General features: G+C 44.6%; 1 protein-coding gene across 1 annotated transcript; it reads left to right on the top strand.

The window, feature by feature from the left end:
• The first annotated feature begins 12,324 nt into the window (after positions 1 to 12,324).
• On the top strand, positions 12,325 to 13,265 carry LOC109426729 (uncharacterized). The gene is made up of 2 exons (XM_019702269.3): positions 12,325 to 12,419; positions 12,478 to 13,265. Coding segments are annotated over exons 1-2 (582 nt in total). The 5' UTR covers positions 12,325 to 12,418; the 3' UTR covers positions 13,059 to 13,265.
• Positions 13,266 to 14,343: the final 1,078 nt, after the last annotated feature.

Raw genomic sequence — 14,343 nt, 5'->3', positions numbered from 1 at the left:
TGCATTATTAATTGCCATAAAGCTTTTATCATGGTAATGCAATGAAGCATTAAACAACGTCCCTATAGAACTATACCGAACTATCAAAATCCCATAATGCTTCAATGCTTTCATAATGCAGATTAAACGCTTTATTACTTGACAGGTGTAGAATAAAAGTTATCTCGTATTAGCTAAACTATAATACGATTGAATTCATGTTATGAAATAATGCTTGTGGTTACTTGGGTAGTTTTCCGAAAGTATGAGCTGCCATTTGAGAATGTGAGTGATCTGAGAGAGTTGCAGGGAAAAGCTAGTATTCTCAGAGAATGAGCCATATGCAAAAGTAAGTAAAATGAGAGAGTAGACATGAAATGCAAAAAAATGTCTTTGAAAGAGTAAGCAGAAAAATTACATTCGTGAAACCCCTGGACAGTTTGGCAAAAAGTGAATTCCTTGAGAGTGCTGAGAAAGAGTATTCTGAGAAAGCTGGCACGAAAAGTTAGTCTCCTGAGAGGTTAATCTGAGAAAGAAGGTCCTAATAGAGTAGCCTCATCCGAGAAAATGAGTTGCAAAGTCATCTGTGAAAGTGAGTAATCTGAGAGTAGAGTAGGCAGGCAAAGTGAGTCGGGTAAAAGTGAGTCCCCTAGAAAGCACACGCAGAACTCGATGTACACAGCGCAACGAGTAACTTTCACGCAGCGACCGAAAAGACAAAAGAATTTTCACGCAGATTTGTGTAACACCGGATCAACACAAAAAATGTGCTGATCCGATGTTACACAAATCTGCGTGAAAATTCTTTTGTCTTTTTGCTCGCTGCGTGAAAGTTACTCGTGCGCTGTGTTGTTTCATTTAAGGGTGCAGAACACGAGTCTCTTAAGAGAGTAAGCATTAAAAAACGCTTATTACCTTAGAGGGTACACAAAATGAGAGCCCCAAAGAGGGTAAGTAAAAGGCAAGTTTCCTGAGAGGGCAAGTTGTTAAAAGAGTGACCTGAGAAAGTAGGCAGGCAAAGTGAGTCCCCTAAACCGCTCTTTTTTGAATATTTAACCCTTTGGAGCCGGAGGGGTCATATATGACCCCGGCGATGAAACCGAGCATAACAAACGGCTCCAAAAGGTTAAGGTAAATGTAGGCGTTCGATTTGAATAGGTCGAATCTGCATAGGAGTCATAGCAAACATACGACCTATTTAAATCGAATGCCAGAATGTCACGGAGTACCGAAAAATGCCAAATGATATTCACCATGACTTATAAGCTTGTCTTTAAATGAATATTATATGAAAGTTTTTTAAGGACAAACGGTTTGAAATCCTGCTTTAACAGTGCATCAGAACTTCAAAAGCACAAATCTCAAGAAGCAAGCTTCAGACAACAGTATATTTTATTATTCTGTTCTTGCTCACTTGTAATAAGCTTAAAATTAGAAGATCAAGTGCGCTGGTTTTGTTTACGAAGAGATTTGTGCGCTACACAGATAAAAATAATGAGATTTACACGTCATATAAACTGGGCTGCAAAACGGTGAGTCGATAAGGAGAGCGTCCAATATAGCTCTGGTCCTCACAAGTTCCTACCTCATGCTTCCACGGGTCAAGCGATGACAAAGACCGCCAGCTAAGAGTTGTGTGCTTAGCATAGCTGGTAGTGCAGCCTGGGCACTGTTGTCCTTCTGACTTCAGCTAGATTGAGGAGGTACGATCCGAGTGTCTGTTCACCAAGGAGGTGCGGCTCAAACAGCGTCTGTTCTGGCATCCAGCGGCTGAGTAAGAAACGCTGCACCACGCCCAGCTAGATCCAAGGTGGTAGCCCCATCAGCGTGGTCATCCCAGTGTTGGTTGGGACGTTAAACAGAACTGGTACGATGGCCCTCCGGCGAGACAGGAGTGTTGGCGTAGGCCCAATAAGCCACCCGTAAAAATCCCCATTGCGAATAACATAGGAGAAAATACGACTCGATACAATCGGCAAAGACCCACGCGACGAAATAAGGACTACGATTGGAAACTTGGAACATGGAATTGCAAGTCACTAGGTTTCGCAGGATGTGACAGGATAATCTACGACGAACTACATCCCCGCAACTTCGACATCGTGGCTCTCTTCTCTTCTTCTTGGCGTAACGTCCTCACTGGGACAAAGCCTGCTTCTCAGCTTAGTGTTCTACGAGCACTTCCACAGTTATTAACTGAGAGCTTCCTCTGCCAATGACCATTTTGCATGTGTGTATCGTGTGGCAGGCACGAAGATACTCTATGCCCAAGGAAGTCAAGGAAATTTCCTTTACGAAAAGATCCTGGACCGACCGGGAATCGAACCCGTCACCCTCAGCATGGTCATGCTGAATACCCATGCGTTTACCGCCTCGGCTATATGAGCCCACCCTCGACATCGTGGCGTTGCAGGAATTTTGTTGGACTGGACAGAAAGTGTGGAAAAGCGGGCATCGAGCGGCTACCTTCTACCAAAGCTATGGCACCACCAATGAACTGGGAACAGGATTTATAGTGTTGGGCAAGATGCGACAACGTGTGATCGGGTGGCAGCCGATCAACGCAAGGATGTGCATGTTGAGAGTTAAGGGCCGTTTCTTCAACTACAGCATCATTAACGTCCACTGTCCACACGAAGGGAGACCCGATGACGAGAAAGAAGCGTTCTACGCGCAGTTAGAGCAAACATACGATGGTTGCTCGCCGCGTGACGTGAAAATCATTGTCGGCGACATGAACGCGCAGGTAGGAAGGGAGGAAATGTACAGACCGGTAATCGGGCGCAAAAGCCTGCACGCCGTATCGAATGATAACGGCCAGCGATGCGTAAACTTTGCAGCCTCCCGTGGTATGGTAGTCCGAAGCACCTTCTTCCCCCGCAAAGATATCCACAAAGCCACCTGGAGATCACCCGACCAACAAACAGAAAACCAAATCGACCACGTTCTAATCGACGGTAAATTCTTCTCAGATATAACCAACGTCCGCACATACCGCAGTGCGAATATAGATTCGGATCACTACTTAGTCGCTGTATGCATGCGCTCAAAACTTTCGACAGTTATCACCACGCGTCGAAGTCGAACGCCGCGGCTCAACATCGAGCAACTTCGTCACGCTCGTTGAAAACTACTCTCAAGTGAGTAAATTATACTCACTTTCAAACTCTTGCTAAATCTGTCAAAGGTGAGTAACATGCATTTGTCAAAGTGAGTTATTAACTACTCTGTCACGTCAGATATGTGCTTTACTCACTTTTGAGTAAGGCATTTCATTTACGAAAAACTCACTAGTTGTTGTGATTGATCATGGCCGCATCAGATTGCAGGAGATTCTTGTGTGCCAAGCTGTAAGCCGGCGCAAAACCTGAAACCAACGCTGCAGTGAACCCGAAAACCTTCCGGTAATCAACAGGTGAGACTTATAAAAAAATGTTAATAATGACGCCATTTGTCAACATTGTTGTCGCCGTAAAATGTAAAACTGTTGTCGCCGGTTCTGTGGCTGACGAGGTGGCTGAGTGGCGGAGCTCAAACTCCACTTCCGGGAGGAAGATTGGTGGCGCACCTTGTGGAGCACAAAAGGTTTCCAAGGAACGTACGGCAACACCGCTTATTCGTTGGGTAAAAGTAAGTTGTTCCTATTTTGACTTGGTATTCAATGAGTTTATTGATCATCTGTTCTCTAATTTCAGTCCATAACTAATAACGGCGAGGATTCGGCTGATCAAGTGCGGTAGATCCGCGCATAGTTTGCATGAATCAGCCACTTCAAATGGGGCAACCTTGGGAGCAACTGTTCGTAGTAATGAACATGTAATCTAAACCATCATCAAAGTCCAAGGGAAGCTTAAAGTGATTTTATAACTTTTCTTATAATGTTGTGTTATATATAATAAATGCAATAGAATAAAAAACAGGCAAGATTTTTGCTCAACTTAATGTTTCTGTTGAAGCTATTTGAAAATAAAAAACAAACCCGAAAACCATCCCGAGGAATATTTATCTACTCACTTTCGCTAATTTTGCAAAAAATAAAAGTGAGTAAATACTACTCTCTTTCAACAAAATAAATGGTTACTCTAAAGAGAGTAAATTCGCTTTACTCTCTTTTGAGCTGATGCACTTTGTAATGAAGTGAGTGGAATTCTACTCACTTGAGAGTAGTTTTCAACGAGCGTGTAACGTAGAAGTGGCTCAAGACTACGCGCAGCAGTTAGCAGTGGCCCTACCAACGGAAGAGCAGCTTGGCGCAGCTACACTTGAAGATGGCTGGAGGGACATCCGATCCGCCATAGGTAGTACCTCGGCTACAGCACTAGGCTTCGCGACTCCGAATCACAGAAACGACTGGTACGATGGCGAATGTGAACAGTTGAAAAACGAGAAGAATGCAGCATGGGCGAGAATGCTGCAACACCGTACGAGAGCGAATGAGGCACGTTACAAACAGGCGCGGAACAGGCAGAACTCAGTCTTCCGGATGAAGAAGCGCCAGCAGGAAGAACGAGATCGCGAAGCGATGGAAGAGCTGTACCGCGCTAAGGACACACGAAAGTTCTACGAGAAGCTGAACCGCTCGCGCAGAGGCTTTGTGCCACAAGCCGACATGTGCCGAGATAATCATGGGAATATTCTCACGAGCGAGCGTGAGGTGGTCGAGAGGTAGCGGCAGCATTACGATGAGCACCTCAATGGCGACGTTGCAAGTACCGAAGGTGGCGTGGTAACAGATCTAGGAGTATGTGCACAGGACGAAAGACTTCCGGCCCCTGACCTTCCAAGAGATTGAGGAGGAGGTTGGCCGGTTGAAAAACAACAAGGCCACTGGAGCAGATCAACTACCAAGCGAGCTTCTAAAATACGGTGGAGAAGCACTGGTGAGAGCACTACACTGGGTCATTACCAAGATTTGGGAGGAGGAAGTATTACCGGAGGAATGGATGGAAGGTATCGTGTGTCCCATCTACAAAAAGGGCGACAAGTTGGATTGCGGGAACTACCGCGCGATCACACTACTGAGCGCTGCCTACAAGATACTCTCTCAAATTTTATGCCGCCGTCTATCACCGATTGCAAGAGAGTTCGTTAGGCGATATCAGGCTGGATTTATGGGTGAACGCGCTACAACGGACCAGATGTTCGCCATCCGCCAGGTGTTGCAGAAATGCCGCGAATACAACGTGCCCACACATCACTTGTTCATCGATTTCAAATCGGCGTATGATACAATCGATCGAGAACAGCTATGGCAGATTATGCACGAATACGGATTCCCGGATAAACTGATACGGTTGATCAAGGCGACGATGGATCGAGTGATGTGCGTAGTTCGAGTATCAGGGACACTCTCGAGTCCCTTCGAATCTCGCAGAGGGTTACGGCAAGGTGATGGTCTTTCGTGCTTGCTGTTCAACATTGCTTTGGAGGGTATAATAAGAAGAGCGGGGATAAACACGAGTGGGACGATTTTCACGAAGTCCGTCCAGCTGCTTGGTTTCGCCGATGATATTGATATTATTGCTCGTAAATTTGAGACGATGGCGGAAACGTACATCCGACTAAAGAGTGAAGCCAGGCGAATCGGATTAGTCATTAATGTGTCGAAGACAAAGTACATGATGGCAAAGGGCTCCAGGGAGGAATCACCGCGCCCGCCACCCAGAATTCATATCGACGGTGATGAAATCGAGGCGGTTGAAGAATTCGTGTACTTGGGCTCACTGGTGACCGCCGACAACGACACCAGCAGAGAAATTCAGAGGCGCATTGTGGCAGGAAATCGTGCTTACTTTGGACTCCGCAGAACTCTACGATCGAACAAAGTTCGCCGTAACACGAAGTTAACCATCTACAAAACGCTGATTAGACCGGTCGTCCTCTATGGGCACGAAACATGAACCCTACGTGCAGAGGACCAACGCGCCCTTGGAGTTTTCGAACGGAAGGTGTTGCGTACCATCTACGGCGGAGTGCAGATGGAAGACGGGACTTGGAGAAGGCGAATGAACCACGAGCTGCATCAGCTGCTAAGAGAACCAACCATCGTCCATACCGCGAAAATCGGGAGGCTACGGTGGGCGGGTCACGTCATCAGGATGTCGGATAGCAACCCGACTAAAATGGTTCTCGATAGTCATCCGACCGGTACAAGAAGACGTGGAGCGCAGCGAGCTAGGTGGGTCGACCAAGTGGAGGACGATCTGCGGACCCTACGCAGAGTGCGGAACTGGAGACAAACAGCCATGGACCGAGTGGAATGGAGGCGGCTACTATGTACAGCAGAGGCCACCCCGGCCTTAGCCTGACCGGTAAGGTAAGTACGTCATGTAAACTTCAGTTTAGTCATGTTAACTTAATGTTGTGATAGTTTACATGTATATCATGTAAATTTTGTGTTATATGTCATGTAATCACACAGAGTCATGCTGAATTACATGACATATAATGGAAGTTTACATGATATTTTGTGACTTTTACATGATATGTCATCTAAACTCCTTTGATATCCCACGCTCCAATTATGTGCATCATATGTCACAGAATTTTACACTCTTTTTTCGATCTGTGTAGAAATCGTTAGAAGGTGCCAAAGTCGGCCATTGTGGCGGCCATTTAGGGATTTTAACAAGTCTGTCCTTAAGATTTTGGTATTCCGTTCAATGATAAGACAATGTTCATTTGAAACTAATTGAAATACAGTTTGAAACAATGTAAAATCAGTAAAAATCAGTATTATCTTTACGAACTATGGAATATTTGAATTAATCGTTAATGATAAACGAGTGTAGAATTACCCAAGGAACAATCACTCATTTAACCAACATTGCAATGACATTTTTATTCCACATGTGATTGAATTACAGTTTAACATTATTTCATCACAGCTTGTAATCAGGCGTTGTTCAAATAAACGTGGAGAAGTTATTCAGCATTTTTCTCTCCAAGCGCGATACAGGCTTTACAGCCGGAAGAAACCTGTGTTATATCAGCCTCTTATTAAACTTGTATTCAGCTATGATAACCTACTGAAAAAAAAACGTACGAGGTGCAATTATTGTTCAATCATGTTTTTTTGTCTCATCCATACACATTTGTAACACACCAGCTCTCCTAAAAATTTTCTCAACTTGGGATTTGAACTCGAACTATACCTATCTCACCGCATTCCAAGAATTGGTTCAATTGGTTCAAGATTGACTGAGTTATAGTGGAAAACAGACGAATATAGAAGCCACCGCCCAAGTAGCGCGATTCCCTATGCACAGACTCATTGTTCATCAAATATATCCAGTACAATCCTACGATTAATTTAAGTAAGTAATCCTAGAGGACAAAACGGAAAATACCAATATGTAGATATTGGTTAAACTAAAAAATGGAATTCGGCCAAACATCTGTTTAGGTATCTAGAAGCAAAATTTCTAATGGACGTCACTTTATTGCACAAATCTTAATGCACTTAAGATATCGTAAAACTCAGTTGTTTGTCTTGTCAGTAGTTAAAAACTTTGAACCCATCTTTCAGGTTGTAAAATGTTGCTTCCACATCTCCTTCTTGCCGGCGAGCAGTCTCGCATTGGGATCTTTTTTCTCAAGGGTCCACTTAGCGTACTTCTCGGCGGTCAAATTTAGCGCCACTACATAGCCGTTACGTTCTAGCTGATCCAGAAGCATGTTCTCGTGGGAGTCGTAGGCGTTCATCAGCATGTGCAAGAAAGACTGAAGCAGCTCTTGGAGCTCACGTTCCTTCTGGATTTGTTCCAGAATCAGTTCCTTCTTGCACTGGCACAAATCCTTCGAAAGCTTCTTCCATTGTTTGCGCGCTGCCTTCTCCAGTTTTTTCTCTTCTTCCTCGGGTGAGCATTTGGACTCTCTGTTCAGCTTTGCCGTAAGCGGTACCTCCTCACCGGTTGTTTGGTCCACTAGGGGAAAACCCAGCGGATACCCTCGCCGTACGAATGTTTTCTCCGCATCGGCAAAAAGCTGGGCAAATTCTTTTAGCCCAAACTTCAGTTTGGATTTTCCCGTAGTGCTGGGCTTCCCATGCTTGCGCACCATCTTTCTGATCTTGTACGTAAACTCAACCTTCGGGTGGGGTACGTCGGGTGGCTCGTCCTCGTCCAGTATGATTCCGACGACGTCCTTCGGTGCATTGATGACCCGCAGCATGAAACCGTGTTTGTTAATAACATGCATAATGCATGACTCTAGTTCGACCGGACCAACGCGACGGACGAAGAAACCGTTGTCCTTACGGAACTTGGTTTTGTCCATTAATAATGTCTTGCAGTTTTTTGAGCTTATGACAATTTTTCTACGAGTTAAAACCAAAATTACAACCGGACCGAAGCCCGGTGAACGAAAACTGCCTAACGGCTGGAAAAAGAATTGAGATTGTATTGTTTATGTCATACATTCAATTCATTCGCATTGAAAAGACCATGCCATAACAATGTGAATCTATTTTTGAGCTGAAATTGTTTGCATTAAAATTGCTGTAAACACTACTTCCACTATTGTTTCAAGTGGAGTATCAACTGTGAACTTCACAGTAGCTCGTAGTGTGTTTAGACTGCTGCGTTATTAACCCATTTCCTTCCAAAGAACCATTTAAATCATATCGATGGTCTGCTCGTATGCATGTGAATTGAAATAAATTGAATTTAAATTGAAATTAGCTCAGGAGTGAAATTGGATAAAATTTTAATTGGATTTGGATTGAATTTGGATTTTGATTGGATTTTGATTGGATTTGGATTGGATTTGGATTGGATTTGGATTGGATTTGGATTGGATTTGGATTGGATTTGGATTGGATTTGGATTGGATTTGGATTGGATTTGGATTGGATTTGGATTGGATTTGGATTGGATTTGGATTGGATTTGGATTGGATTTGGATTGGATTTGGATTGGATTTGGATTGGATTTGGATTGGATTTGGATTGGATTTGGATTGGATTTGGATTGGATTTGGATTGGATTTGGATTGGATTTGGATTGGATTTGGATTGGATTTGGATTGGATTTGGATTGGATTTGGATTGGATTTGGATTGGATTTGGATTGGATTTGGATTGGATTTGGATTGGATTTGGATTGGATTTGGATTGGATTTGGATTGGATTTGGATTGGATTTGGATTGGATTTGGATTGGATTTGGATTGGATTTGGATTGGATTTGGATTGGATTTGGATTGGATTTGGATTGGATTTGGATTGGATTTGGATTGGATTTAGATTGGATTTGGATTGGATTTGGATTGGATTTAGATTGGATTTGGATTGGATTTGGATTGGATTTGGATTGGATTTGGATTGGATTTGGATTGGATTTGGATTGGATTTGGATTGGATTTGGATTTTATTTGGATTGGATTTGGATTGGATTAGGATTAGTTTGGATTGGTTTGGATTGGATTGGATTTTAAATTGGGTTTGGATTAAATTTGGATTGGTTTGGATTGGATTTGGATTGGATATGGGGATTGGATTTGGAAAATTCAATGGAGTAATTCAAACGAATCCGTAGTTATTCCTGGAGGCATCCCTGAAGAAACTCTTGGGTAAATTCCTGGAAAAGATGATGGAAAGATTTCTGAAATTTCTGAAGAAAAGATCACACGAGGAATTCCTGGAGCCATATCTGGAGAAATTTCCGCAGCAATTCATGAAGAAATACCTGCAACAAGTACTGGAGGAACCATTCGCGGAATTTTCGGGAGAATCCCAGGATGAATTTCAGAAGGAATTGCTGAAAATATCTTTTGAAGAGTTTCTGGAAATCCCTGAAGAAATGCCTGGTGGAGTTCCTGGTGGAATTTCTGTGGCAAATCCTGGAAAACTCCCGGAGAAATTCCTGGATTAATTCCTGGAGCAATTCCTGGAGGAATTCCTGGAGGAATCCCTGGAGCAATTACTAGAGAAATTCCTGGAGGAATTCGTAGAAAAACCCCAGTAGGAATTCATGGAAGGTTGATGGAAGAACACTTGGAGGAATCCCTGGAGGAATTCTTGGAGGAATCCCTGGAGGAATTTCTGGAGGAATCCCTGGAGGAATTTCTGGAGGAATCCCTGGAGAAATTCCTGGAGGAATCCCTGTAAGAATCCTTGGAGAAATCCCTGGAGGAATTTCTGGAGGAATCCCTGGAGGAATTTCTGGAGGAATCCCTGGAGGAATTCCTGGAGGAATCTCTGGAGGAATTCCTGGAGGATTCTCTGGAAGAATCTCTGGAGGAATTCCTGGAGAAATATCGAGAGGAATTTCTGGAGGATTTCCTGAATGAATTCCTGGTGGAATCTCTGGAGGAGTTCTTGGAGGAATTCCCGGAGGAATTCCTGGAGGAATTCCTGGAAGAATATCTGGAAGAATTCCTGGAGGAATCCGTGGAGGAATTCATTGGAGGAATCTGTGCACGAATCCTGGAGAAATCTGTGCAGGAATCCTGGAAAAATCTGTGGAGAAATCCTGGAGGAATCTGTAGAGGAATTCCTGGAGGAATCCCTGGAGGAAAACCTGGAGGAATCCCTGGAGGAATCAATTGAAGGAATCTTGGAGAAATATGTGCAGGAATCCTGGAGAAATCTGTGAAGAAATCCTGGAGGAATCCCAGGAGGAATTGTTGGAGGAATCTCTGGAGGAATTCCTGGAGGAATCCCTGGAGGAATTCCTGGAGGAATCCCTGGAGGAATCCCTGGAGGAATCCCTGCAGAAATCCCTTGAGGAATCCCTGGAGGGATCGCAGAATAAACTCCATGAGGAATCCCTGGAGGAATTCCTGGAGGAATTCCTGGAGGAATCCCTGGAGGAATTCTTGGAGGAATCTCTGGAGAAATTCTTGGAAGAATCATTGAAGGAATCCCTGAAGGCATTCATGGAGGAATCTCTGGAGGAATCCAGGGAGGAATTTCTGTAGAAACCCCTGGATGAATTCCTGGAGGAATCCGTGGAGGAATTCCTGGAGGAATCTGTGCTGGAATTAATTGGAGGAATCCTGGGGAAATCTGTGGAGAAATCCTGGAGGAATCTGTGGCGGAATCCCTGGAGGATTTCCTGGAGGAACCCCTGGAGGAACCCCTGGAGGAATCCCTGGAGGAATTCCTAGAGGAATCCCTGGAGGAATTCCTGGAGGAATTCCTGGAGGAATCCCTGGAGGAATTCCTGGAGGAATCCCTGGAGGAATTCCTGGAGGAATCCCTGGAGGAATTCCTGGAGGAATCCCTGGAGGAATTCCTGGAGGAATCCCTGGAGGAATTCCTGGAGGAATCCCTGGAGGAATTCCTGGAGGAATCCCTGGAGGAATTCCTGGAGGAATCCCTGGAGGAATTCCTGGAGGAATCCCTGGAGGAATTCCTGGAGGAATCCCTGGAGGAATTCCTGGAGGAATTCCTGGAGGAATCCCTGGAGGAATTCCTGGAGGAATCCCTGGAGGAATTCCTGGAGGAATCCCTGGAGGAATTCCTGGAGGAATCCCTGGAGGATTTCCTGGAGGAATCCCTGGAGGAATTCCTGGAGGAATCCCTGGAGGAATTCCTGGAGGAATCCCTGGAGGAATTCCTGGAGGAATCCCTGGAGGAATTCCTGGAGGAATCCCTGGAGGAATTCCTGGAGGAATCCCTGGAGGAATTCCTGGAGGAATCCCTGGAGGAATTCCTGGAGGAATCCCTGGAGGAATTCCTGGAGGAATCCCTGGAGGAATTCCTGGAGGAATCCCTGGAGGAATTCCTGGAGGAATCCCTGGAGGAATCCCTGGAGGAATTCCTGGAGGAATCCCTGGAGGAATTCCTGGAGAAATCCCTGGAGGAATTCCTGGAGGAATCCCTGGAGGAATTCCTGGAGGAATCCCTAGAGGAATTCCTGGAGGAATCCCTGGAGAAATTCCTGGAGGAATCCCTGGAGGAATTCCTGGAGGAATCCCTGGAGGAATTCCTGGAGGAATCCCTGGAGGAATTCCTGGAGGAATCCATGGAGGAATTCCTGGAGGAATTCCTGGAGGAATCCCTGAGGAATTCCTTGAGGAATCCCTGGAGGAATCCCTGAGGAATTCCTGGAGGAATTCCCTGAGTAATTCCTGGAGGAATTCCCTGATGAATTCCTGGAGGAATTCCCTGAGTAATTCCTGGAGGAATTCCCGGAAGAATTCCTGGATGAATTCCCGGAAGAATTCCTGGAGGAATTCCCGGAAGAATTCCTGGAGGAATTCCCGGAAGAATTCCTGGAGGAATTCCCGGAAGAATTCCTGGAGGAATCCCTGGAGGGGGAATTCCTGGAGGAATTCTTGGAGGAATCCTTGGAGGAATTTCTGGAGAAATCCGGGTAACGCAAGGGTTAAAGTCAACTGTGGTAACTTGAATCGAATGATTTTCCCACCACTATCCGACATTTTATTCGTACCTGTTTTGCTTTTATATCTGTACCGAACATCTCATTGCTCGAAGTACGTGATTTCTGCAGACGACTTTCAAAGATTTGAACACTTTCTTTTATCTTTCTAGTGGCTCCAGTAAAAAAACAATCTGCAAATACCCGTGGTCCTTCGCTAGCCCGCCGTCGTCATGGTCTACCCGTGGGACAACGCCGTAGACGTTCTGGCTGCTATTTTTATCCAACAGACGAATCGACGAATATCGAAAAAATATACTTTGGTGCATCCGTGGTCAGATATTTGGAATCACTTCCCGATGGTCCGTGGAAGAGCGCCTCGGAGAGTTCCGAACCGGACCACACCGGAGATGTTGAGGTGCTCTTAGTTCCCCGGAAGGCCTCGCACATGGATGCACTTCATTCCAGGGATGAAACGCACCGTAAACTACTCAACCATTTCGATTGGGACGCCATGAAGATACCGGTCGAGGAACACTCTTCGCCGAAGCCTCGTACGGCTGAGGAATCTTCATCGGGCGAAGAGACGGACAGTGCCGACGAGAGCGAGCCGTATGGTTCTGCTGTAGAAGTCGTATTTCCTAAAACAACAATCTATGGCTACCAAGAACGGCCGATGGTTCGTCAGAAAAAGAAAATGAAACCGAACCACAGAGCCATTAGGGAAATGTTGCTAAAGGGAAAGGGACTGTGAACGGCCCATCCTTACGCCAACAATGCTTGAAGAAGAATAGGATGAAGGAAACTTGACATTGAAATTACACTACATTCATTGACTGATCACAATAGACAATGGCAATATCAATAGTAATAGCAGAAAAATAACACATACTTTATTATAGATAGGGTAGAGTTACTTAGAGATAAACTTGGCAATATGTAGATTAAGATTAACAATTTAATATCAAAAGTAGTAGGAAAGTAGGTAACTATTAGGACAATTCAATAGAAAATAAAACGAACCTAATGATTATACAGTTAGAAAAACAAGTTGTATAGCATAGAATTATACAATAACTATAAGCAAAAACAATGTATTAGAGAACCTAGATAAGCATAACAATAAAGCAAATACACATATTTTCAAGAAAACCAGTTTCAAGAATGCTAAAGCTCATCCGTCCACATTCCACTGAAATTGAAATACGTCAGAAGCACTCTGTACATGAATGCCACCATTATCATCATTGACCATTCGTCGGCGTCATCGTCGTCGCGAAAGTGCACCTTCGAAGAAAATTTGGAAATTATCTCGACCCGTAAACGAACTTTCTACGAGTCTTCCTCGGAACGCGCCTATAGGTTGGAATACGGGTGGTAGGCGTTTGTTTGCGCTGGCTTATGAAGGAGCCATTGAGAATTCTCCCCAGTGTGTGCTTTGTTTCGCGTTCGCGTCCGCTTCCTTCTTGGTACGATATACTATGGTGTGTGATGAGTGATGAGCACCGTTTGCTGCCAGGTCCATGCCAAACGCTGATGTTGGAGGTTTGGGGTTCGTTCGTAAATTACGCCGATGGTTAGAACGAGGGTGGTTGGTCTGATCAAAGCCCACGCTCACTTCAAATTTTCGAAATTTGATTAGGACGGAAGTCCATGAGTATGATTGTGCTCTGAGATGCCTACATAAAGGTTTTCGTACTTTTCGGACAGCGAATTCATGGCTACGGGGTGAATGTTGAATGGGGAATGAACTGAAATGCGCTGATACTCTAATCATCTTCATATAGCGATGACGAAGTTGTCGGTTGTCTGCTAACCGATAAATCCATAGCACGTTTATCTTGAGAGGCTGTTCGGTCGCTTTGGTTCAGGCGAGTTAGTAAGTTAGTTGTGTTGGAGAGCTTCATTGTTTCACCTAATTTTGTCTTTAAGTCTAAGACCCTGCTACATTTAGCGCATTTCAACGTTTTTTTACCGTTCTTGTACACGAAAGCGTACTAACGCTATATGTTCACTCAAAAAACGAATAATTGTCGATA

This window comes from Aedes albopictus, chromosome 2, assembly GCF_035046485.1.
Source record: "Aedes albopictus strain Foshan chromosome 2, AalbF5, whole genome shotgun sequence".
NCBI lineage: Eukaryota > Metazoa > Arthropoda > Insecta > Diptera > Culicidae > Aedes > Aedes albopictus.
This window is presented reverse-complemented; position numbering and strand designations above follow the sequence as displayed.